This window comes from Schistocerca cancellata, chromosome 6 (genome assembly GCF_023864275.1).
Source record: "Schistocerca cancellata isolate TAMUIC-IGC-003103 chromosome 6, iqSchCanc2.1, whole genome shotgun sequence".
Lineage (NCBI taxonomy): Eukaryota > Metazoa > Arthropoda > Insecta > Orthoptera > Acrididae > Schistocerca > Schistocerca cancellata.
The window spans coordinates 689825632-689853448 of NC_064631.1; the positions used below are offsets into that span (position 1 = coordinate 689825632).

At 46.0% G+C, this 27817-nt stretch overlaps 1 protein-coding gene across 1 annotated transcript in view; it reads left to right on the forward strand.

Moving 5' to 3' along the window:
• The window catches only part of LOC126088478 (uncharacterized), a 441574-nt gene that overhangs the window by 343503 nt on the left and 70254 nt on the right, over positions 1 to 27817 (forward strand). The window contains exons 4-5 of the mRNA XM_049906619.1: positions 17278 to 17601; positions 19209 to 19459. Coding sequence (XP_049762576.1) covers positions 17278 to 17601; positions 19209 to 19459 — 575 coding nt within the window. The remainder of the gene's footprint in view (positions 1 to 17277; positions 17602 to 19208; positions 19460 to 27817) is intronic.

Sequence of the window (27817 nt, forward strand, 5' to 3'; positions counted from 1 at the left end):
AACTTGAAACAAGTAAAATCGTTTGGGTATTTGAGAAGTTAGGTGACAAAAATGGAAGTTATGTGGAGGACATAAAAAGTAAATGTATATTGGTCACAGACCTATTGAAAAGGTGAACGGTTTTATTGACAGCAAAGAGAAGTTTGGTAGAAATAAAGATGAGGTCTGCCAAGTGTTAATTACGAGGGCAGTTCAATAAGTAATGCAACACATTTTTTTCTGAAACAGGGGTTGTTTTATTCAGCATTGAAATACACCAGGTTATTCCCCAATTTTTTAGCTAGACAACACTATTTTTCAACGTAATCTCCGTTCAATGCTACGGCCTTATGCCACCTTGAAATGAGGGCCTGTATGCCTGCACGGTACCACAACGAGGGATCCAGCGGGAACAAACCTTTGAATATCCCAACTGGTGAACAATTGTGACAGCACTGCCAACAGAGATGTCAAGTTGAGCACTGAGTTGTTTGATGGTGACCCGTCGATCATCTCGAACGAGTGTGTTCGCACGCTCCGCCATTGCAGGAGTCACAGCTGTGCACGGCCGGCCCGCACGCGGGAGATCAGACAGTCTTGCTTGACCTTGCGGCGATGATGACACACGCTTTGCCTAACGACTCACCGTGCTTTTGTCCACTGCCAGATCACCGTAGACATTCTGCAAGCGCTTATGAATATCTGAGATGCCCTGGTTTTCCGCCAAAAGAAACTCGATCACTGCCCGTTGTTTGCAACGCACATCCGTTACAGACGCCATTTTAACAGCTCCGTACAGCGCTGCCACCTGTCGGAAGTCAATGAAACTATACGAGTCGAAGCGGGAATGTTTGAAAATATTCCACAAGAAATTTCCGGTTTTTTTCAACCAAAATTGGCCGAGAAAAAAAATGTGTTGCATTACTTATTGAACTGCCCTCGTACATGAATGAAGCTGGGACAGTCAAAGACAAAGAGGAAAATACTGAAGGTATTATCAGATATCAGATAATCAGTTAAGATATAGTGCATAGAGTCGGAAAGCAGACAGCTTTATGGCAGAATATGACAAGAAGGGAAAGGTCGTTTTGGGCACAACTGCTTCATAGAGGAAAAGCTAATTCGCTAGTGGAATGAAGAGTAGCGGTAAAATTTCCGAGGAAGACAGAGACTTGACTGCTGCAAGCTGCCTCAAATATAGATTACTGAAGTTATGCAGAGACGAAAGGTCTTCGTAGACTGCCGCGGAGAGTGTGAAGATCCACTCCAGGTGCCAAAAACTCCATAAGTGTTTCTTATTTTAACCACGAGTCCGGAGAAAGCGGTCTAGGCGACGTACAGTAAAACTGATAGTTCCTTCGGACTCAAGACAGAAGAAGTTAACCCTTTCCTGGATTACTTTAACGAATGGGAAAGTAGGTCTTCCTCCTAGCTGTTCTAGATAGATTTCTCGTTGACATAGACCCATAAGCAGTGCGTGTAGCGCATTGCATTCGTTTGGAGATGGAAGCATGTGACATGTGTATCTATACTCTCGGAGTGCGGGTGGCGAATCTGTTTGAAATAATTGCCGGGGTGCCATTACGGTGTATTTATTCATCACAAAACTCAAGAGCGTGGGTAAGACAATTGGTAAAGAGAAGAGACTCGGATTATAACCTATAACCCACTGATTGGCGCGGAGCAGAAGTCTCGAGTATACTTCGTACAACTTCGTAGCTATTAGCATGTGATAGATAGCTGAATAATTTCTGTTTATTTTTATATTTAAGGGTATTGTTGTATCAAAGCTTTACTGGCAACTAGGCCCCTGCTAGCGTTTAATCTGCTCAAGGTGGACTTTAATATTAAAATATTTTATTTTTAAGACGTTTTAGATTTCGTACCTGAGTATTGGCGAGACCCTGACTATTACATCGCCAGACAAGATTCTTGCTCATGGCTCTCTTATATCTTCACTACACTGACTCACTACCACGACGTATGTTACTTCCGTGGGCGCTGTTGTATTCTGCATTGCTGTTTATGGAAGAGAATTACTCTGCTAGCTCGAGCTTCCCGATAAAATGTAAAATTTTTAAAAATAAAATACCTCACAAGAGCTGCATCAAACTGGTCTCCGAACTGAAGACCACAACGACGGCTTTGAATTAAGATTCTGGCGAGCAGTGCTTGAAATGAACTGATAGAATAAGGAGTGATGAAGTCATTCTACCAATAGGAGAGGACAAAAAAATTAGTGAAAATCATGAGAATGAGGGGAAAAAGCTTCACTGGCACATGCATTGAGAATAAATTGCCTTAAACGACAAATGATCGAAGGAAAGAACGTAAACTGGACAGGGAGAGAAAGCTGCTGTTTCGGAGTGGTGGATGACATCAGAAATGGGCGATTTCCAGCACATGAAGGGCGGGGCACAGGCTATTACTAGGGCCGTTCAGTAAGTACTGCAACAGGAAGGGACCCTGCTTGGTAATGCAATTGGGACAATGGGCAACAAATGTTCACGCGAAGTTGCTGTAATTTTGTGATGCAACAATTTTAAAAGTTTGAAAATCTGAGGTCTGCCATACAGTTCAAAAACTTTACGTACTTCCAGTCTTCCTTGTTGGTTGATTGAAGGTTTGAAGCCGTCGATCGAGTAGGTGGCGACAGTCACTCATTGTCGGCCGTCGCTGTTGCTGAAGCTGGATGTTGGCGCGCCTTCTTCTCGACACGGTCACCAGACGAAACGGGCTCTTGATGTGCGCCAGCTAATGCTTCACGTCCGCGACACCATGTCAGAAACTATCATCGCGAGTCGAGCGCAATTACATTCTGCCAAACCACGAAAGCGCGGCAACTCGCGGGAGCTTCACACAACACACCTGCTCCACTGCACCACCCCAGCCAGACTCTGTCTGCTCAGCCCGCGCTCCACGCGGCAGAGTTAACACTACCAAAGATCCTAAACACACTGGTTCTCCACACGACCTATCGACGTATTCGTTCGATAGCATAGTTTTCCCTAGGCAAGACCCACCGTAAAAATACAAATAATATTTACAAAACAACCAATTATACATCGACATAAATGCATAAATATATATATATATACATATATATATATATATATATATATATATATATATATATATATATATATATATATATATATATATATATACAAACAGTAAAACAATTACAATATATAAAGAGACAGAAATGTCATGTCTTGAGGTAACAAAACAAGGAAAAAAAATTATAGTACAATAGATGGAAATAGGAGGATATGCATTTCCGGCGTTACACGTTGACGTTCTGGAAGCGCCTTTGAATATCTGCGATGCTCTGGTTTTCGGGCTAAAGAACCTCGATGACGACACTCTACTTAGAACGCATCCCAGTTATAGACGCCATTTTGAAGGCTACCTGCCTGCCTGAACTTCATCTACATGGTTACTCTGCAATTCACACTTACGTGCCTGGCAGAGGGTTCATCGAACCACTTTCATACTACTTCTCCACCATTCCACTCTCGAATGGCGCATGGGAAAAAGGAACACCTAAATCTTTCCGCTCGAGTTATTATGATGATCAATTCTCCCTACGTAGGTGGGTGTCAACAAAATATTTACGCATTCGGAAGAGAAAGTCGGTGATTGAAATTTCGTAAATAAATCTCGCCGCAAAGAAAACCGCCTTCGTTTCAGTGACTGCCACCACGATTTTCGTATCATATCAGTGACACTCTCGCCCCCATTGCGCGATAACACGAAACGAGCTGCACTTCTTTGCACTTTTCCGATGTCCTCCGCCAGTTCTACGTGGTAAGGATCCCATACCGCGCAGCAATATTCCAGCAGAGGACGGACAAGTGTAACGAAGGCTGTCTCTTTAGTGGGTTTGTCACATCTTCTAAGTGTTCTGCCAACAAAGCGCAGCCTTTGTTTTGACTTCCCCACAATATTATCTATGTGGTCTTTCCAATTTAAGTTGCTCGTAATTGTAATTCTTAGGTACTTGGTCGAATTGACAGCCCTTAGATTTGCGCGATTTATCGTATAGCCAAAATTTATCGGTTTTCTTTTAGTACCCATGTGGATGATCTCGCACTTTTCTTTGTCTAGTGCTAATTGCCACTTTTCGCACCATACAGAAATTCTCGCGAGATCGTTTTGTAATTGGAATTGATCGTCTGATGATTTTACTAGACGGTAAATTACAGCGTCATCTGGAGACAATCTAAGGGGGCTGCTAGGATTATTATGAAACTGTAGTGGCTGAGGCAGGAATATTCTACGATGCTTCATAAAAAAAAATCGCATATTTTCAAGCAGATCGGGCCGAGGAAGAAAAGTAATGCATATGTATTGACGCCTTTCGTAGTACGTGAAATGTGTCCTGTCGATTCGTGTCGTAAGACTGGTGCGAGGGCAGTTCAATAAGTAATGCAACACATTTTTTTCTGAAACAGGGGTTGTTTTATTCAGCATTGAAATACACCAGGTTATTCCCCAATCTTTCAGCTACACAACACTATTTTTCAACGTAATCTCCATTCAATGCTATGGCCTTACGCCACCTTGAAATGAGGGCCTGTATGCCTGCACGGTACCATTCCACTGGTCGATGTCGGAGCCAACGTCGTACTGCATCAATAACTTCATCATCCGCGTAGTGCCTCCCACGGATTGCGTCCTTCATTGGGCCAAACATATGGAAATCCGACGGTGCAAGATCGGGGCTGTAGGGTGCATGAGGAAGAACAGTCCACTGAAGTTTTGTGAGCTCCTCTCGGGTGCGAAGACTTGTGTGAGGTCTTGCGTTGTCATGAAGAAGGAGAAGTTCGTTCAGATTTTTGTGCCTACGAACACGCTGAAGTCGTTTCTTCAATTTCTGAAGAGTAGCACAATACACTTCAGAGTTGATCGTTTGACCATGGGGAAGGACATCGAACAGAATAACCCCTTCAGCGTCCCAGAAGACTGTGACCATGACTTTACCGGCTGAGCGTATGGCTTTAAACTTTTTCTTGGTAGGGGAATGGGTGTGGCGCCACTCCATTGATTGCCGTTTTGTTTCAGGTTCGAAGTGATGAACCCATGTTTCATCGCCTGTAACAATCTTTGACAAGAAATTGTCACCTTCAGCCACATGAGGAGCAAGCAATTCCGCAGAGAAGGTTCTCCTTTGCTCTCTCTGGTGTTCGGTTAGACAACGAGGGACCCAGCGGGAACAAGCCTTTGAATATCCCAACTGGTGAACAATTGTGACAGCACTACCAACAGAGATGTCAAGTTGAGCACTGAGTTGTTTGATGGTGATCCGTCGATCATCTCGAACGAGTGTGTTCGCACGCTCCGCCATTGCAGGAGTCACAGCTGTGCACGGCCGGCCCGCACGCGGGAGATCAGACAGTCTTGCTTGACCTTGCGGCGATGATGACACACGCTTTACCCAACGACTCGCCGTGCTTTTGTCCACTGCCAGATCACCGTAGACATTCTGCAAGCGCCTATGAATATCTGAGATGCCCTGGTTTTCCGCCAAAAGAATCTCGATCACTGCCCGTTGTTTGCAACGCACATCCGTTACAGACGCCATTTCAACAGCTCCGTACAGCGCTGCCACCTGTCGGAAGTCAATGAAACTATACGAGACGAAGCGGGAATGTTTGAAAATATTCCACAAGAAATTTCCGGTTTTTTCAACCAAAATTGGCAGAGCAAAAAAATGTGTTGCATTACTTATTGAACTGCCCTCGTATACCAGAGCCATAATGGCCGAAGGTGTAACAACTGCTTGGACGATCAAAACGACGCACGGCGGCAGCAGCGTTGATTACTCACCGGCCGGAGTGAACGGTGGCCGCCTGGAGCCGGAAGAGCAGCCGGCTCCGGATGTGCGTGGGCGTGTGTGCGGCGGCGGCAGCAGCACAGCACAGCAGGCGCCTGGCCGGCCGCTAGCGACCAGCCTCGTGCGCCGGAAGCCCCCTTTGTCGCAGGTGACGCGACCCGAATCTCGCCTCGGCAGGCGGATGGCGCCCACTTGTCACTTCTGGCTGCCGCTCAGCCGCGGCGTGAAGCTGGCGTCTGCAGTCGCTTCATTAACGCCCTGCTGCACGTTCCGACCTCTAAACTCTTTATCCTGCTTTAATTGTGGTCTACAACGTCAGCGCCGGCGGACGTGTCGCTGTGGTGGGAGCTGTGCGCGGTCTGGCTTACATTAATACAGCCATTACGTTAACAGACATGCGATCAGCATTGCTGCTCATGCAGAAACATGTTGTCTTCAATATCAATTGTTAAATGGTGTACCCGATTGTAGACTGCATTGCAGAACTACAGATTCGTAACAAGATGATCACCTGAAACTACTTTATTTAAATGAATGTGTGTGTACTTAAATTGCTGAATGACTGAGACCCACAATATCATAGCGCAACGCAATCTGACTGCTCAAAAAAAAAAAAACAGATAACCTGACTTCAAATAATTAATTCAAAAGAATGGGCCTGACTAAAAAGAAATCTTAACAATAACCTTTACATCAGTTCAGAGTATCAGATCAGTTCGGATTGCGTAGAAATGTTGGAACACGTGAGGCAATACTGACCCTACGACTTATCTTAGAAGAAAGATTCAGGAAAGGCAAACCTACGTTTCTAGCATTTGTAGACTTAGAGAAAGCTTTTGACAATGTTGACTGGAATACTCTTTCAAATTCTGAAGGTGACACGGGTAAAACACAGGTACCGAAAGGCTATTTACAATTTGTACAGAAAGCATATGGCAGTTATAAGAGTCGAGGGATATCAAAGGGAAACAATGGTTGGGAAGGGAGTGAGACAGGTTTGTATCCTCTCCCCGATGCTATTCAATCTGTATATTGAGCAAGCAGCAAAGGAAACAAAAGAAAAGTTCGGAGTAGGTGGTAAAATCCATGGAGAAGAAATAAAAACTTTGAGGTTCGCCGATGACATTGTAATTCTGTCAGAGACAGCAAAGGACTTGGAAGAGCTGTTGAATGGAATGGATGGTGTCTTGAAGGGAGGATATAAGATGACTATCAACAAAAGCAAAACGAGGATAATGGAATGTAGTCGAGTTACATCGGGTGATGTTGAGGGTATTAGATTAGGAAATAAGACACTTACAGTAGTAAAGGAGTTTTACTATTTGGGGAGCAAAATAATTGACGGTGGTCGAAGGAGATGAGATATAAAATGTAGACTGACAGTGGCAAGGAAAGCGTTTCTGAAGAAGAGAAATTTGTTAACATCGAGTATAGATTTAAGTGTCAGGAAGTCATTTCTGAAAGTATTTGTATGGAGTGTAGCCATGTATGGAAGTGAAACATGGACGGTAAATAGTTTGGACAAGAAGAGAATAGAAGCTTTCGAAATGTGGTGCTACAGAAGAATGCTGAAGATTAGATGGGTAGATCACATAACTAATGATGAGGTATTGAATAGAATTGGGGAGGAGTTTGTGGCACAGCTTGACTAGAAGAAGGGATCGGTTGGTGGGACATGTTCTGAGGCATCAAGGGAGCGCCAGTTTAGTATTGGAGGGCAGCGTGGAGGGTAAAAATCGTAGAGGGAGACCAAGAGATGAATACACTAAGCAGATTCAGAAGGATGTAGGCTGCAGTAGGTACTGGGATATGAAGAAGCTTGCACAGGGTAGAGTAGCATGGAGAGCAGCATCAAAACAGTCTCAGGACTGAAGACAACAACAACAACAACAACAACAACAAACTTAACATTTCATTAAGCACTTACCTCATAAAGATCTTCATTACTCCATCTACTGCAATATAGCGAGCGTCAATAGTACCAGCTAATTAAAAGATTCTAACTACTAAAGCCACTAACTACTAATAGCAAAGTAAAGATTTTGTTGCTAACCAAATAATGTAGTTTTTCACCTTAATAATGTGACATACAGTTCAAACATGAACATAAATCGTCATCGTCATCTAGTACAAAGGTATATAATCATGAATAATATTCAATCTCCAAGTCGAACATGTACAGATCGTTAGCCTACGCTATCACTTAAGACCTCTACCCTCCATCGACGCTAACTTCTCACATCTAACATCCATCACTGCTGGCCGTTCACCTCCAACTGCCCAACAGTACTTCCATCACTACTGGAGACTAACTTCCAACTGCCCAACACTACTGGCGATTAACTTCCAACGAGTCCGACGAGCCACAGAGTCTCTCTTACAAGGAGAGGGCAGTCAGGGATCCAATGCAAAGCGCTACACAGCGCTGCCAGCACAGAAGCAGCCCACTTACACACCATGCGGTGGATAAAGTTGCCTCATGGTACAGCCGGAACGAAATTATCGACGCTCCGTTAGAGTGCAATCCACCACGGAACAAAGACGCACGAACAATTTTCTAAGGCAGACCACAGTACGTGCGGCGGCATATCAGAACCTTGTGGAATAAAATGTGGCGCCCATCGTACCAACAAAGGGGAGGTATTATAGAGCTGTACTAACAAGCGACCCCACACGGTCGTAATTCTCCATTGGACTGTACAACAGAAAGATTATAGTCATTATGTTACGCCTCCATGGACGGTTCCGGTTGCACCTTTACCGGTTAAAACTGACTGACTCACCTTCTGTGTAATTGTGGCGCATAGTAAATGGTTCACATAATTTTAGATTCCCCAATGTCAATATTATGCGACAACCAAATTGCTGCAGTGTTTATGTGCTACTGTGTAGACATACGTATATACAGGGTTATTACAAATGATTGAAGCGATTTCACAGCTCTTCAATAACATTATTATTTGAGATGTTTTCACAATGCTTTGCACACACATACAAAAACTCAGTTTTTTTAGGCATTCACAAATGTTCGATATGTGCCCCTTTAGTGATTCGGCAGACATCAAACCGATAATCAAGTTCCTCCCACACTCGGCGCAGCATGTCCCCATCAATGAGTTGGAAAGCATCGTTGATGCGAGCTCGCAGTTCTGGCACGTTTCTTGGTAGAGGAGGTTTAAACACTGAATCTTTCCCATAACCCCACAGAAAGAAATCGCATGGGGTTTAAGTCGGGAGAGCGTGGAGGCCATGACATGAATTGCTGATCATGATCTCCACCACGACCGATCCATCGGTTTTCCAATCTCCTGTTTACGAAATGCCGAACATCATGATGGAAGTGCGGTGGAGCACCATCCTGTTGAAAGATGAAGTCGGCGCTGTCGGTCTCCAGTTGTGGCATGAGCCACTTTTCCAGCATGTTCAGATACACGTGTCCTGTAACGTTTTTTTCGCAGAAGAAAAAAGGGCCATAAACTTTAAACCGTGAGAGTGCACAAAACACGTTAACTTTTGGTGAATTGCGAATTTGCTGCACGAATGCGTGAGGATTCTCTACCGCCCAGATTCGCACACTGTGTCTGTTCACTTCACCATTAAGAAAAAATGTTGCTTCATCACTGAAAACAAGTTTCGCACTGAACGCATCCTCTTCAATGAGCTGTTGCAACCGCGCCGAGAATTCAAAGCGTTTGACTTTGTCATCGGGTGTCAGGGCTTGTAGCAATTGTAAACGGTAAGGCTTCTGCTTTAGCCTTTTCCGTAAGATTTTCCAAACCGTCGGCTGTGGTACGTTTAGCTCCCTGCTTGCTTTATTCGTCGACTTCCGCGGGCTACGCGTGAAACTTGCCCGCACGCCTTCAACCGTTTCTTCGCTGATTGCAGGCCGACCCGTTCATTTCCCCTTACAGAGGCATCCAGAAGCTTTAAACTGCGCATACCATCGCCGAATGGAGTTAGCAGTTGGTGGATCTTTGTTGAACTTCGTCCTGAAGTGTCGTTGCACTGTTATGACTGACTGGTGTGAGTGCATTTCAAGCACGACATACGCTTTCTCGGCTCCTGTCGCCATTTTCTCTCACTGCGCTCTCGAGCGCTCTGGCGGCAGAAACCTGAAGTGCGGCTTCAGCCGAACAAAACTTTAGTTTTTCTACGTATCTGTAGTGTGTCGTGACCATATGTCAATGAATGGAGCTACAGTGAATTTTTGAAATCGCTTCAATCATTTGTAATAGCCCTGTACGTATAACTTTTTGGCGGCTAACGTATGGCAATTAAATTGTTAGGTGTAGATGCTCCAAGCATATCTCGAGCGTATGTTAGTATGACGTGCGTGACTGGATATCCTTATCAGTTTATGACGTACCATGTATTGGAGGCTGGCTGCGTGAATGACGTCCACAGGTGAAAATTAATAAATTAGAAAACAAACTCGAACACAGTTCCAGTATAGCTGCTCCGTGTCGAAACTGTGGATCGGTCAAGGCGTTCCCCGATTCTCCGCTGTTCCTAACAGTGTCGCGTTTTGACAGTGACTTCGGCTGCTGGGATTGAAAATACAGATTCTCGCCGCTGTGACATGTGTTATAACTGTGGATTTTTGTGTTTTTTTAATGTTTATTTCACTGTATTCATATTATATTGTGAAGCGTGCATGAGCACTGGACACGAACAATCGTCTTTCATAGGGAACTAGTACTCTTATATGCACTACATATCTGTCGAATAGGGAATTAACGGTGGTGTCCACTCTGCTCGATGTATATGGTGAACCACAACTACACCGACAAACTTAGAGGTACAGACCAAAATGGTGCAAATGGCTCTAAGCACTATGGGACTTAACTCTGAGGTCATCAGTCCTCTAGCTAGAACTTAGAACTACTTAAACCTAAGTAACCTAAGGACAGCAGACACACCCATGCCCGAGGCAGGATTCGAACCCGCGACCGTAGCGGTCGCGCGGTTCCAGACTGTAGCGCCTAGAACCGCTCGGCCACTCCGACCGGCAAGTCTAGTAAACGTGGGCTCTGAATAGTTACCTTAAGAGTTACGAACGTTTGTTCGTCTTCGCTACCATGAAACACGTCTTACTGTAAAAGTGCTCATATTCGTTAAGATATGCATTTTAGAGCCCATGTTTTCCGAAAAGTTTTTCCGGTTTTGGTCTGTACTACCTCCCCCCTAAGTATGGAAAGTAATGAGGTTGCAGTAGAATAGATTATTGCACAGTATCGAAGACGAATAAGCGCATGTAGGTTGCAGTATTTTAGAAAACACATTTATTAGACTTCATTGCGTTGTCTTGTTTCACAGTACCTGAAAGTTAGTCGATGGAGATCTGGTTCACCGTGTAGAGACATAAATATAAAAATATGAATTCTACACTATATAAAATTAATAATTAAAAATAGACAGACACATTCTTTTACATTCCTGATCATCCAGAATTGATTGGAAAAATGTTGTTGTAGCAATTCTTGAAAGAGGTTTGACGAACGGTGAATGGAACGGGTTTACACCCAGAGCCACCAGCCTTCAGTACATACGTTATAAATTAAAAAGCATATCCTACGATACGCACCACATTCACACATGCGCTGAAGATTACACAAAGGTGGCGATACAGACTGGGTAGTTGGGAAAGCGGCTTTGTTCAGACTAGAATAGAATCTCCATTATTTTAGATTCTACAGCGCTCTAATAAAAGAAAGACAGCGTCTGAAGTGAAACGCAAGAGAACAATCTTGCACTTGAGACAGCTGGCGCTGAAAATGTCGCTGTCACGGACACTTGGCAGTGTCTTACAGAACGGGTAAGCCGGCCGTGGTGGCCGAGCGGTTCTAGGCGCTTCAGTCCGGAACCGCGCGACCGCTACGGTCGCAGGTTCGAATCCTGCCTCGGGCATGGATGTGTGTGATGTCCTTAGGTTTAAGTAGTTCTAAGTCTAGGGGACTGATGACCACAGATGTTAAGTCCCATAGTGCTCAGAGCCATTTTACAGAACGGGTAAACACGCGAGTAGCTGGCGCGTCCACTGCAGCATCCCGCCGCCTCGGTGTAGCCCTGCCGTCGCTACCTCGCCCACGGACTCTCACATGTCGGCGATGTGTGGGTGGCTAATTACCAGGTTTAAAAACAAATGCAAACACTAACAGCTGTGCGGGCATCTCGCCATGCAGATAAGCCGCTGCAGTTAGTATTAAAAAAAAAAAAAAAAAAAAAAAAAAAAAAGGCGGCTGTCATACATAAGGAGTGGCATAAGCGGCGCCGGGCGGCAGCGGACAATGACGCGTGGGCATGACGCGGCGCTGCTCATTGTCCGTAATGTGATGTGATGTGGCCGGGCCCGCCTCTGTAATTTCGGACGCCGTCTAATTCATCCGCGCGTCGGCGCTTTTCTGCACCGAACATATTCTCTCTCTCTCTCTCTCTCTCTCTCTCTCTCTCTCTCTCTCTCTCTCTCTCTGTGTGTGTGTGTGTGTGTGTGTGTGTGTGTGTGTGTGTGTGTGTGTGTGTGTGTGTGTGTGTGTGTATGTGTGACACCCCAAATCACTTTCGGCTTCCCGACCAGTGTTCGGTCTATACTGCGGGGCTTTACGCTGTTCTCCAGGCTGTCCACTACATCCGCCGCCATCAGCGGATACAGTACGTTATCTGCTCCGATTCTCTCAGCTCTCTCCTCAGTCTCCAAGCTCTTTACCCTGTGCACCCTCTGGTCCACCGGATTCAGGACTGTCTGCGCTTGCTCCACCTGGGGGGCGTCTCGGTGGCGTTCCTCTGGCTCCCGGGACACGTTGGTATCTGCGGAAATGAGGCGGCCGATATTGCAGCCAAGGCTGCAGTCTCTCTTCTTCGGCCAGCAATTCAATCGATTCCCGTCGCCGATCTCCGTGTTGTTCATTTATGGCACGCGCACTGGTCGTCACTTCCCCAGAATAAATTGCGGGACGTAAAAACTCTTCCTTGTGCTTGGACCTCTTCCTCCCGAACGCGTCGTCGGGAGGAGGTAATTTTAACTAGACTCCGGATAGGGCACTGTCTTTTTAGCCATCGACATCTTTTAAGCGGCGATCCTCCCCCACTCTGTCCCCACTGCTCTCAGTTGTGGACGGTAAGACACCTTTTAATTGAGTGCCCCTATTTTACTCCGTTACGCGCCCGTCTACAGCTGTCGCCTGATATATCGTCAATTTTAGCAGATGACATCCGATCGGCCGATCGCGTTCTAGAGTTCATTCGTGCCAGTGAAATGACGTCAGTCATTTGAAGTGGTTTTTTTTTTTTTGGGACAACCAACCCCCTTCTGTAGTGAATTTTTAAGCCTTCCTTCTGCTTTTAGTTTCACCAATGTTATGACTGTCGTTCCCATTGCTGCTGGTTTCCGTTTTCGGTTTTTTACTGCTTCCTAAGTCACAGACCGGGCGCTAATGACCATAGCAGTTTTGCGCCCTAAAACCAAAACAAAAAAAAAAAACAAAAAAATGACTATGCTCCATAGGTTGTACCACATAATTTTTGGATGATATTGTTTTTTAACGATAGAATTTCTTAATGAAACACTGATAAAGAAAATTTAGCTTAAATTAGATGTGCAGCAGCTTGTGAAAGCTGGGGCTGAGGAGATCGGGAAAGTGACGTCTAGAGATATCAGATGTAGTGAATGTTATTACTTGGGCCAAGAATGTTGCATCTCGTTCGTCAAGTTGGACGTCGCAGTTTTCTCTGCGCTCCAGGTCACGTGTTTTCAGGTGTGAGCTCTGGCCTGTATCACTGGGCAACACTGCGCCATAGCACTGAGCATCGTGCCACCCAACCTTTCATGAACCACGCTGCACAAAACTTTATTTTTTTCTTCTTTCTATAACCAGATGTATGTAGTGATAAAGTGATACTCATCCACATTCCCCGACACCTACTCTAGCGTTATGACAGTGCACATAATTTGGGTTACATGTCAGGGTTGGGTTTGAGCCGCCACTAAAGACAGAACCACAAGGGCGACATTGTCTGTGAACATGCTTAAACCTTACAGTGCGGACATTTGTGTGTATATCAATGGCTGGTTCATGTTCGTAAGCAAATTTTCTGCTGACAGTCCATATATATATAATCATTTCTTTTCCTATTCCACTCTCAAGTAGAGCGAAAGAAAAACTACTGACTATGTCCCTCCATATGAGCCATAATTTCTCGCATCTTGTTACGCGAAACGTATGTGGCGGCTGTAGAATTGTTCTGCAGTCAGCTTCAATAGCCGGATCTCTAAATTTTCTCTGTAGTGTTCTCCGAAAAGAACATCGCCTTTCCTCCGGGAATTCCCATTTGAGTTCCAGAAGCATCTCCGTAACACTTCCGTGTTGTTCGAATCTACCGATGACAAATCTAACAGACCGCCTGAGAATTGCTTCGATGTCTTCCTTTAACCCGACCTGATACGGGCCCTAAAAAGTCTGGCAGTACTCAAAATTGGGTCACGCTGTTTGCAGCCTCCTTTACAGAGGAACCACACTTTCCCAAAGTTCTCCCAATAAACCGAAGACGACCATTCGCCTTCCCTACTACAGTCCTTACATGCTGGTTCGATATCGTATCGCTTTGCGAAGTTACGCTCAGACATTTAAACGATGTGGCTGTGTTTAGCAGGACACTGTTAATGCTGTACCCAAATATTACTGGTTTGTTTTTCCTACTCGTCCCAATTAACTTTCTACATTTAGAGCTAGCTGCCACTCATCCCACCAACTAGAAATTTAGTCTCTCCTGTGCTATCCTCCTACAGTCACTATCTTAGACACCTTTCGTACACAGCAGATCGCTGCCCACCCTGTGCGCCACTTCATTTATGTATGTAGAAAATAACGATCCTATCACACTTCCCTGGGCACTCCTGACGAAACCCCTATCTCTAAGCAACACTCGCCGTCGACGACAACATACTGAGTTGTATTACATAAGTGTTCGAGCCACTCAGATATCTGTGAACCTGTTCCATATGCTCGTACCTTCAGTATCAGTCTCCAATGGAGGGAAATGTGCCTGATGCCCTACATTCATAGTTCGCAGTACATTAATATTAGGAATATGTGCAGTACGCATACTGGTCGAAAAGTATTGGTGCGAATACAGAGCCCTGAGGGAACGTATTCAACTTAAGGGCTCCGTACTTGCACCAATACTTTTCAGCCTTTACGAGGTTTGTCCGGAAAATACGTATAAAAGTTGAATAATAATTTCATTTTACAATTATTCAGGTATTACAATATGGTCTCCTTCAAAGTACTCACCCAGAGACGCGATACACTTCTGCCACGCACTTTCCACTGTTGATAACATTGCTGAAAGTCTTCAGTTGTGATGTTGCTGTTCAGTTGTGATGTTGCTGTTCAGTTGTGATGTTGTTGTTCAGTTGTGATGTTGTTGTTCAGTTGCCGTGTCATTTCCGCCTTAGTGGCTTCCACATCTCCTAAGTGCCGCCCCCGAAGCACCATTTTGCATTTCGGGAACATGAAGAAGTCACACAGGGCTAAATCGGGTGACTAAGGCGGGTGGTCTGTCGCGGTGATTGAGGTTCGGGCCAAAAACTCGCGCACAGCGAGCGACGTGTGAGTGGGCGCATTGTCGTGATGAAGGATCCACATGCCCTGTTTTGCCAACTCCGGTCGAACTCGGGCCACACGAGCTCTGAGACGTGTCAGAACTTCAACGTAAAAATTTCTGTTCACTGTCTGGCTGGGAGGGACAAATTCCTTATGAACAATGCCCCTAGAATCAAAGAAAACGATCAACATTGTCTTCACATTGGACCTCGATTTTCTTGACTTTTTTGTTCTCCGTTCTCCTGCTAGTTTCCATTCCTTGCTTTGAGATTTGAGCTCCACATCTAATTCGTAACACCCAGGACTCGTCTCCAGTGATGACTCGGTTGAGAAAGTCCCCTCGTTCCTCTGCTTCCAACCAATCCTCACAGCACTCAACCCTTTTTGCTTTCTGTTCTGGCGTCAAGAGCTTCGGTACAATTTTCGCACACAATTTCAAGTTTTTGTGTCAGGATTTGGTGAACGATTGTTTTGGGGATTAAGAGCTCGTGAGCAATCATTCTGACTGTCAATCTACGGTCTTTAAGAACACAAGCCCGAATTCGTTTAACATCTGCATCGGAACTCAATGTTGACGGGCGTCCTGGGCGAGGGTCTTCGTTCATTTCTTCTCGGCCATCCTGGAACCTTTTTAACCACTTACAGGGTTATTACAAATGATTGAAACGATTTCACAGGTCTGTAATAACTTTATTTTTTGAGATATTTTCACAATGCTTTGCACACACATACAAAAACTCAAAAAGTTTTTTTAGGCATTCACAAATGTTCGATATGTGCCCCTTTAGTGATTCGGCAGACATCAAGCCGATAACCAAGTTCCTCCCACACTCGGCGCAGCATGTCCCCATCAATGAGTTCGAAAGCATCGTTGATGCGAGCTCGCAGTTCTGGCACGTTTCTTGGTAGAGGAGGTTTAAACACTGAATCTTTCACATAACCCCACAGAAAGAAATCGCGTGGGGTTAAGTCGGGAGAGTGTGGAGGCCACGTAAAGCCCTACACCCCATTGTGCTATTCCTGCTTTGACTCCTGACAGGTAGACCTTGTATTCTCCCACTTCCTGGCCTGGCGGCAGAAACCTGAAGTGCGGCTTCAGCCGAACAAAACTTTGAGTTTTTCTACGTATCTGTAGCGTGTCGTGACCATACGTCAATGAATGGAGCTACAGTGAATTTATGAAATCGCTTCAATCATTTGTAATAGCCCTGTATTAATGGTCGGTTCCTTCAGAGAATTGTCTCCGTAAACCTGTTTCAAACACTCAAAAAATCTCACGGCCATCCTTGCCTAGCTTTGCATGAAACTTGATGTTGACAAGCTGTTCCTCAATCAGCCGACGACAGGTGAGAAAGGGTAACTGTAAACAAGCTGCCGCACACTCCCACCTTCACGCAAAGTTCTCTGACTCGAACTTGTCCAGTTGTGATGTTGTCCAGTTGTGATGTTGTCCAGTTGTGATGTTGTCCAGTTGTGATGTTGTCCAGTTGTGATGTTGTCCAGTTGTGATGTTGTCCAGTTGTGATGTTGTCCAGTTGTGATGTTGTCCAGTTGTGATGTTGTCCAGTTGTGATGTTGTCCAGTTGTGATGTTGTTCAGTTGCCGTGTCGTTTCTGCCTTGATGGCTTCCACATCTCCTAAGTGCCGCCCCCGAAGCACCATTTTGCATTTCGGGAACATGAAGAAGTCACACGGGGATTGATTACAGCAGTAGTCCCACCTGGCGGTGACCGCAACTTGTAATATAAAGACAATATTCAACTTTTATGCGTATTTTCCGGACAAAGCTCGTATACTCGAGCATTTCCGTGCGCGTGATGCTGTTGTCCTGACGGTGCGCGATGTCTGGCTGTGTTGCAGCGGGCAGCGAGGCGTGCACGGTGGACGAGTGCTCCCAGAAGTACGGCGAGGCGCTGTCGCCGGCGGCCGGCGGCGGCGGCGGCTCTGCGCAGGCGCGGCTGTGCGCCGTGCTGCGGCGGTACCGCGAGTGCGTGGACGGGCGCGCGCCCGCCTGCCACGGCAACCTGGCCTACCACAGCGCCGTCACCATCGTGCGCCGCCGCATGCTCGTGCACGGCTGCGCCGCCGCCACGCACCACGCCGCCACGCGCCGCCCCCCGCCGCCCACGCCGCCCCCGCCCGGCCTGCTCGACGACGATGACGACGACGACAGCCCCGACGAAGGTACGTCGCCAGCCGGCGGGTGTTTCTAAACTCAGTATGAAGACTTTCACGACCGGATGACATATCTTCTGGTAAACCTTCCGGGATGTAAGGTCGTGGTCCATGAAACTCTTCAGCTCCTAACGTTTCGTCCAGAGCTGCGCTGGACATCTTCAGAGGGGTGTTTCTCCTCCGGCAAGACTCACCGGAGGAGAAACACCCCTCGGAAGGTGTCCAGCGCAGCTCTGGACGAAACGTTAGGAGCTGAAGAGTTTCATGGACCACGACCTTACATCCCGGAAAGTTTATCAGAAGATATGTTTCTAAACTGCCACTCAAACTATCTTTTCGGAGGCGGGGGGGGGGGGGGGACGAATCGCCCCAGACCATTACTCCTGACAAGGGAACCTCCCCATCGCACCCCCCCCCTCAGATTTAGTTATAAGTTGGCACAGTGGATAGGCCTTGAAAAACTCAACACACATCAGTCGAGAAAACAGGAAGAAGTTGTGTGGAACTATGAAAAAAATAAGCAAAATATACAAACTGAGTAGTCCATGCGCAAGATACGCAACATCAAGGACATTCTAAGCTCAGGACCGCTGTGGTCTTGCGGTTAGCGTGAGAGCAGCTGCGGAACGAGAGGTCTTTGGTTCAAGTCTTCCCCCGAGCGAAAAGTTTACTTCCTTTATTTTTCGCAAAGTTATGATCAGTCCGTTCGTCCATTGACGTCTCTGTTCACTGTAATAAGTTTGGTGTCTGTGTTTTGCGACCGCACCACAATACCGTGCGATTAGTAGACGAAAGGACATGCCTCTCCAATGGCAACCGAAAACATTTGATCGAAAGGTCATAGGTTAACCGATTCCTCCACAGGAAAACATGTCTGATATATTCTATACGACACTGGTGACGGCATGTGCGTCACATGACAGGAATATGTTGTCGATCCTCCAACTTGTACACTTGGCGAATGGGTAAAAAGATTCTTCTACCTTGCCCGATTTAGGTTTTCTTGTGAATGCGATAATCACTCCCAAAAAAGTGATGAAAACGTAAGAGTTTGTCACATAAATTGCAACAAATGAATGCAACACTTTCACTGCCGCACAGTCGCCCCTGTGCCCTGTCAAAACATATGTTTTTAACGTTTTCAAATTTTTCTGTGTGTAGACAGTCAAATCCTGCATATGTCCAATCAAATCTGAACATGTCCCGGAATTTTGGAGAGCGATTATGTGTGATGACACTCGGACTGCCAGACCATTGTCAGCAAAAACTGATGCAAACATTGAAAAAATCGGTAAACTTGTTCGACAAGATCGCCGTTTAACAATCAGAGCGGAGCAGCGATCTTGTCGAACAAGTCACGTGACAGGCCACGCGACTTTCAGCCTTGTTGCATTCGTTTTATTGTTTCACCAGTACTAGTCCGGTTTTTTTCTAGCCACACCTCGTGTATACAAGTAGTAAAACAATTACAATATACAAAGACACAGAAATGTTATATCTTCAGGTAAGAAAATAAGGAAAAAAATTTGCAGTGCAATAGATGGAAATAGGAGGATATGCATTTCCGGCGTTACAAGGTTGTTGTAAGGCAGCGGTGTCGTGGTGTTGTTTTGCAGAACCGGGTCTGGTGGAGCCCCCGGAGGTGTCTGCGGCGCCGCCGCCGGTGGACGCGGAGTGCGACTACCGGGGCCCGGCCGAGCACGTGCACTGCGGCCTGTTCGGCGACCCCCACCTCAAGACGTTCTCCGGCCAGTACCAGACGTGCCGCGTCGAGGGCGCCTGGCCGCTCATCGACAACGCCCACCTCGCCGTCCAGGTCACCAACAAGCCCGTCCTCGACGGCTCCCGCGCCACCGCCACCACCAAGGTAAGCCCAGCACACTTCCTCAACTCGCACGCTCGCTCAGCTCTGGCCCCCACCTGGGCAGACACCGAGATGGGGCTGACAGGGGGTAGGGGGCGGGGAGGGGGAAGAGAGAGAGACAGAGAGAGAGCGACAGAGAGAGAGCGACAGAGAGAGAGCGACAGAGAGAGAGCGACAGAGAGAGAGCGACAGAGAGAGAGCGACAGAGAGAGAGCGACAGAGAGAGAGCGACAGAGAGAGAGCGACAGAGAGAGAGCGACAGAGAGAGAGCGACAGAGAGAGAGCGACAGAGAGAGAGAGAGAGAGAGAGGGAGGGAGAGAGAGGGGGGTAATTGTGACAGTTCCGGACGGTAGGATAGGAGCAATTTATCATCATTAGCATAGGTGACAGCACCAAAAGTGATTTACACATTTAACCAAAAAAGAACACGCGTGTGCAACTATTTACCCAATGTAATCAATCAACGGTCCAGACTACACACGGATACAGTTCCCCACAGTCGTTCAATGAACAAAGTAAGAGCATATGGACTATCAGACCAATTGTGTGCTTGGATTGAGGAGTTCCTAGATAACAGGACGCAGCATGTTATTCTCAATGGAGAGAAGTCTTCCGAAGTAAGAGTGATTTCAGGTGTTCCGCAGGGGAGTGTCATAGGACCGTTGCTATTCACAATATACATAAATGACCTGGTGGATGACATCGGAAGTTCACTGAGGCTTCTTGCAGATGATGCTGTGGTGTATCGAGAGGTTGTAACAGTGGAAAATTGTACTGAAATGCAGGAGGATCTGCAGCGAATTGACGCATGGTGCAGGGAATGGCAATTGGATCTCAATGTAGACAAGTGTAATGTGCTGCGAATACACAGAAAGATAGATCCTTTATCATTTAGCTACAAAATAGCAGGTCAGCAGCTGGAAGCAGTTAATACCATAAATTATTTGGGAGTATGCATTAGGAGTGATTTAAAATAAAATGATCATATAATGTTGATCGTCGTTAAAGCAGATGCCAGACTGAGATTCATTGGAAGAATCCTAAGGAAATGCAATCCGAAAACAAAGGAAGTAGGTTACAGTACGCTTGTTCGCCCACTGCTTGAATACTGCTCAGCAGTGTGGGATCCGTACCAGATAGGGTTGACAGAAGAAATAGAGAAGATCCAACGGAGAGCAGCGCGCTTCGTTACAGGATCATTTAGTAATCGCGAAAGCGTTACGGAGATGATTGATAAACTCCAGTGGAAGACTCTGCATGAGAGACGCCCAGTAGCTCGGTACGGGCTTTTGTCAAAGTTTCGAGAACATACCTTCACCGAAGAGTCAAGCAGTATATTGCTCCCTCCTACGTATATCTCGCGAAGAGACAATGAGGATAAAATCAGAGAGATTAGAGCCCACACAGAGACATACCGACAATCCTTCTTTCCACGAACAATACGAGACTGGAAGAAGGGAGAACCGATATAGGTGCTCAAGGTACCCTCCGCCACACACCGTCAGGTGGCTTGCGGAGTATGGATGTAGATGCAGAAGTTGCAAGAATCGAAGTACTGTACCACCTTGTCAGATGCTTCTTATAGACTCTTGTCGGGGCCGTTGCTAGGTGTTTTGGCTCCCTAGGTGAGAACTATAAAATGACGCCCTTCATTTTTAATACCGTTGCCCTCCCCGATATCCCTCCCTTCCACCACCACCATCCAACGGCGCAACAGTGCAAATCTTCTTTCTTCAGTCTTTCTTTTGCTACCGCCTTTATCCCGAATTGTGCGCAGGGTCGGCAGGGTTAAGCACGGATTTGACATGGTTAAATTAAGAGGTTTGCCGGATGCCCTTCCTGCCGCCACCCCATACCCCCCGGGACGGAATTAGTGTACCCTTGAAATAGTGTGAATGTGTGTCAAATGTCTGCGAGCCGTGTAACTAAGGCGGGACGTGGGGACCAGCCCGGTATTCACCTACTTGGATGTGGGAAACCGCCTAAAAACCACATCCAGGCCGGCCGGCACATCGGCCCTCGTCGTTAATCCGCCGGGCGGATTCGATCCGGGGCCGGCGCGCCTGCCCGAGTCCAGGAAGCAGCGCGTTAGCGCCTTCGGCTATCACGGCGGGTCAACAGTGCAAATCTTCTATTATACTTTAATAATTAACCTGAGGTGACGAGACCTTTTACTGGCGACAGTCCCCAGTTTTCATGGTTTGTCCTTTCAAACTCTGTAGCTGGTCCCGGGTTCGATTACCGGCAGGGTCAGGGGGTTTCCCTGCCTCGAGATGACTGGGTGGTGTTGCGTCGTTATCATCATCATTCATCCCCATTACGGTCAGAGGAAGGCATCGGTAAGCCACCTCCACAAGGACCTTGCCTAGTACGGCGGTGTCAGGTGTCCTGCGTCGTCCCCTATGCTACTCGGAGTATGGGACCTCATCATCGTCATTTTCAAACTGTTTCAAGACAACAAACGTCCTCAGTTTGTCCTCTTTCGTCCTCAGTTTGTCCTCTTTCGTCCTCAGTTTGTCCTCTTTCGTCCTCAGTTTGTCCTCTTTCGTCCTCAGTTTGTCCTCTTTCGTCCTCAGTTTGTCCTCTTTCGTCCTCAGTTTGTCCTCTTTCGTCCTCAGTTTGTCCTCTTTCGTCCTCAGTTTGTCCTCTTTCGTCCTCAGTTTTCTAAATTTCACAAAATAACTGAAATAAGAATGTGCTGAACAATATCAAGCTAAAACTCAACTGATACCACTGCTAACAAATTTGGCGTCAATGATATTTTATGTAATTGTAAGAAAGTGGAATAATAAAGTTATAGAACTATTTTCTGTCCCAAATAAATTTTTCCTTGAATTTAGAAATGATGCTGCACTAATGGGAGACATGTCAAAGCCTCTGCCGTCATAGGCGGCCACCTGGTCTTGCCTAATAAGTAGAAACGCCCTGCTTTTGATACCACCAGGGAAACAGCCGTTAGGTCACTCATTTACAACGCGGCTCATTGTCTGAACATCATGCAGTCACACGTACTGTCGGTGTAAAAGGTACATTTGTCCATGATGCATTTGCATTTACCTTCCCGAGTGTGGTATCTGCTGAGCTGTTACCGACCCCTCCCTCGGATGATGATAATGTGGAACTTCAAAGCTGGGCTGCCAGTAAGTTCGTCGTTCGGCGTTTTCGTGGCTTGCCACTTACGCTTCCATTCAGCGTCTCAGTGCAATCCATTCGAGAGTATTCAGATTCCTTCATACGCCGGTCTTCTGGATTTGAGGCGTTTCCTAGGCAGCGAACGTTAACTCTTCTTGAAGCGGGATTCATTCGTTTTTAGAAACTTGCTGAGATATGTTGCACAGAGCAGCCTTTCGACGACGATGATCAGCTTGACAAATGCTCGATGTTACTGGTAGCCTGCACCTAGGTGTAGATCTGACTGTGCCGTTACTGATTCTTATAGTTACATTTGAGTAAAAGTCAACTTTTTCACATGGGCGCTGCGGAACCAAACTGGTGCGCAGTATTTTACTGCAGAGTATACCAGTGCAAGGGATGCTCTGCGAAGAACTAATGTTCGCTCCCTGTGTTCTACCTGCCGATTTCCTCGCCACTTGCACTGTCGGTGCCTTCGTACCTGTGTGTGACAGGTGTTCGTGCTATGTCAGTGCTGTCTAATGTGACCAATCTATGCTGGCGAAATAAGAGCCAAGTCCTGTTAAGAATCTTATGTAAGAATAACTTGGATGTCATATCCCTGCAAGATACTCAAACAGAAGTTGTACCAACTGAAGCCTATACACAATGATACTCTTAAGCTACAGCTCACGACTCTGCCAGTATGACCAAAAATTCAACAAGTCAGTAGATCTGAGTGTGCCGTTACTGATTATTATGATTATTACCTCACGAGAGTACGCAATAAGAAAATCAGCGCATGAACAACTGAGATGGACGCTTGTAACAGCGCAGGAAACGAAAATGTTTCCGCATATGGGACAAGTTACAGGGTGTTTCAAAAATGACCGGTATATTTGAAGCGGCAATAAAAACTAAACGAGCAGCGATAGAAATACACCGTTTGTTACAATATGCTTGGGACAACAGTACATTTTCAGGCAGACTAACTTTCGAAATTACAGTAGTTACAATTTTCAACAACAGATGGCGCTGCGGTCTGGGAAACTCTATAGTACGATATTTTCCACATATCCACCATGCGTAGCAATAATATGGCGTAGTCTCTGAATGGAATTACCCGAAACCTTTGACAACGTGTCTGGCGGAATGGCTTCACATGCAGATGAGATGTACTGCTTCAGCTGTTCAATTGTTTCTGGATTCTGGTGGTACACCTGGTCTTTCAAGTGTCGCCACAGAAAGAAGTCACAGGGGTTCATGTCTGGCGAATAGGGAGGCCAATCCACGCCGCCTCCTGTATGTTTCGGATAGCCCAAAGCAATCACACGATCATCGAAATATTCATTCAGGAAATTAAAGACGTCGGCCGTGCGATGTGGCCGGGCACCATCTTGCATAAACCACGAGGTGTTCGCAGTGTCGTCTAAGGCAGTTTGTACCGCCACAAATTCACGAAGAATGTCCAGATAGAGTGATGCAGTAATCGTTTCGGATCTGAAAAATGGGCTATGATTCCTTTGGAAGAAATGGCGGCCCAGACCAGTACTTTTTGAGGATGCAGGGACGATGGGACTGCAACATGGGGCTTTTCGGTTCCCCATATGCGCCAGTTCTGTTTATTGACGAAGCCGTCCAGGTAAAAATAAGCTTCGTCAGTAAACCAAATGCTGCCCACATGCATATCGCCGTCATCAATCCTGTGCACTATATCGTTAGCGAATGTCTCTCGTGCAGCAACGGTAGCGGCGCTGAGGGGTTGCCGCGTTTGAATTTTGTACGGATAGAGGTGTAAACTCTGGCGCACGAGACGATACGTGGACGTTGGCGTCATTTGGACCGCAGCTGCAACACGGCGAACGGAAACCCGAGGCCGCTGTCGGATCACCTGCTGCACTAGCTGCGCGTTGCCCTCTGTGGTTGCCGTACGCGGTCGCCCTACCTTTCCAGCACGTTCATCCGTCACGTTCCCAGTCCGTTGAAATTTTTCAAACAGATCCTTTATTGTATCGCTTTTCGGTCCTTTGGTTACATTAAACCTCCGTTGAAAACTTTGTCTTGTTGCAACAACACTGTGTTCTAGGCGGTGGAATTCCAACACCAGAAAAATCCTCTGTTCTAAGGAATAAACCATGTTGTCTACAGCACACTTGCACGTTGTGAACAGCACACGCTTACAGCAGAAAGACGACGTACAGAATGGCGCACGCACAGACTGCGTTGTCTTCTATATCTTTCACATCACTTGCAGCGCCATCTGTTGTTGAAAATTGTAACTACTGTAATTTCGAAAGTTTGTCCGCCTGAAAATGTAGTGTTGTCCCAAGCATATTGCAACAAACGGTGTATTTCTATCGCTGCTCGTTTAGTTTTTATTGCCGTTTCAAATGTACCGGTCATTTTTGAAACACCCTGTACTTCGCACGAGCCCTACTCGTAAGACTGGTCCTGTAAGGGCGACAAGCGTCGTCGCCGCTGTCTGTTCACTGCTATTCACTTGCGAGGCACCGGCGGAAGAACATCGGTGCCGGTCGCGTTTATTTGTATCCAGTGTAGTGGTGTGCAAGTAAGAAGGCAGGTGCACGATGCGTTCTCCGCAAAGGGGAACTAATCGTGATTTGTGGTGTCGCCAGTGTGCTCTCTCTGTTCACGCGGCTCTCATCAGCCGGGTAATTGGCAAAGCTGGGGTAGGTGCTAAGTACGGCCACTGTTTTTTGCATCTGAATCCCCTTTATATAAATTCATATGCTCAGGGAAACTCGCGGTTACTTCTTAATCTTTACGACAGTAGCGTTGCGCTTATCTGCAGAAAGCACGATGTTTTCATCTGCGTTGATGTCAGTAGCTTCCTTTGTGCCTGTGATAGATTACTATTAGGTGGCTTACATGTGTGCAAAATCCTAGCTGTTTCCATACTTATAACATCAGCGGACTGCTGTGACAGCTGATGGATACCTGCCTCAACATGAGCCACATTATGGTATTTGTCGTGTTTTCGTCATGCCACCCATGAGGAACACTACAGCGGTCACTTACCTTCACCATGCCTACACTAGGATGAAAATTGACGGTAAAAATTCTACAAGCACCCTGAAGCTACAGACAATCATACCAGAAGGAAGTATGACGCTGTCACACGCTTCTGAGACCCTTGCCGCTGGGTAGCGCACACAACTATGCGCTACTGTGGACCGAGATGTTGGAACAAGAATAGTTTTACAAATGCAGTGTATCTGATGGAGAACATGAAAGTTGTAGGCATTTTATTATGTTAATGAGACAACCGACGCTGGCTTTCCACATTGCCATCAGCTACATATACAATTTAGAATACGGAAAACAGGAAAAATTTGCTCACGAAAGTCCGCTGAATGTCAGTTCTCAAAATGCCTTAAGTTTTCAAGAGCACTCTTTCCCTTCCGAAATCCAAACTGGGTCTTTGGAAAAGCATTATTCTTCTCGATCGACCGCTCTAATCCATTTTTAATCGTTCTTTCAAGCGTCTTTGACCTCGAAAATAGTGCTATCGGTCTGTAAGACAACGGGTTTGGAGTATCACTTTGTTTGGCTTAAGAATAGGAATTAAAGTTTGCTTTGTCTGTTCTTGAGGTACTGGGCCACACACACCTGTATTTCGCTGTACAACCTTCGTAGTGCAATAAGTGCCCCAGATGGAATGTTTCGGATCATGCTATAAAGTATTCTGTCGATACTTGATGTTTTGGGTGAATTCTGTAAAGCATTATTCGGTCCATTTTACAGCAAAATCGCTACATAGTTCATGCTCTAGCCGGCTGAAATGACCCAGCGGTTCTAGGCGCTACAGTCTGGAACCGCGCGACTGCTACGGTCGCAGGTTCGAATCCTGCCTCGGGCATGGATGTGTGTGATGTCCTTAGGTTAGTTAGGTTTAAGTAGTTCTAGGTTCTAGAGGACTGATGACCTCAGAAGTAAAGTCCCATAGTGCTCAGAGTCATTTGAACCATTTTTAAGTTCATGCTCTGTTTAATCGTCTTGAAAGTAAATATTTTCTTTGCGGGTTGACGCTGGTGCAATTCTGTTCAAGAGCAGCTATAGCCAAAGCATTTGTTTCTCTATGAAATTTGTGTTTGATACCCATTTCTAAAACATTCGATCTTACGCCTATACGTATCTCTTGCGGAAACGTTTGAAGAAAGATGGAGTGCTGAGCGGCGTTTAGTGTGAGATCTGAAAAATATTTCGCCATTCACTGGTGTTCGCTTTGCAACTGTCAGACTGGTCACGGTACTAAAAGCTTCCAGTGTTGAGTTGTAACTTCAGCGTTGTTTTTCTCGTGCTATCAGTCATATAAAAGTTGTAAAATGTCAGTACACGAAGTATAAGTACGTAACTGAACGTTACCTGCAACAGAAGAATAACATAACATGTACCATCTAATGGGTGGTATGCTTTGTCTCCTCCAATTTTCTCTTTTCTCCAAGACTAACATAAATTATTTTATTCTACTGTTACGTCTACATCTGCACTGACTTCTAGTTGTAGACAAAGCAATATCTGTATTAAAATGTGCCCTTCGTACAGTGGTCGCTGTTTGGAGTTACATATTTGCCATGTTTTGACAGAAAGAGAATGGACTATCGGGTGTGCGGCTTTAGCCGGACATGTCCAGCTTTCTTCGGTCGTGCCCCGCCAAATGTAAGTATATAGAACTGTGGCATGTGCGGATTTTGTTAGGCTTCTTAGTGACGAATTAGAGAACCCAAAATTAAAGCCCTTGCCAAACGAGGAATAAGGAGATACACCATGAGGATATATAGGTATACCGACCGTGTAATTATGTTTTGTCTTACGTGTGAGCCTAACACACATGTCACAACCACCTACGCTCAGAGAACGTGCGAGGCAAAGTACTCCAAGATGTGCCTTCGCCAGAAGATCGGGTACTTATTTTGTTTAATGAAGAATATCGTCTAACGAGAAAGACTAAGCAATTAAGGACAGGACTAAACATTTAGTAGATATCATAATTGTCAAATTTTAGGTGTTGAAGGAGTCACAGTAAGACAACACTGATTTTCACCGTAGAAGGATAATGACAAAGTTTTGTTGCTAAACGGGTACAAAATGTCTCGTAACGCACACAGCCATATCACAAGAACAACGGTCTATTTACGACTTTCTTTCCTCTTGTAGATAACCAACGAAAAAGGCTCCTGTTTACGTCAGCCCTGTTGACTGCGACTGCCCACTGCTTTCGTCTTTCT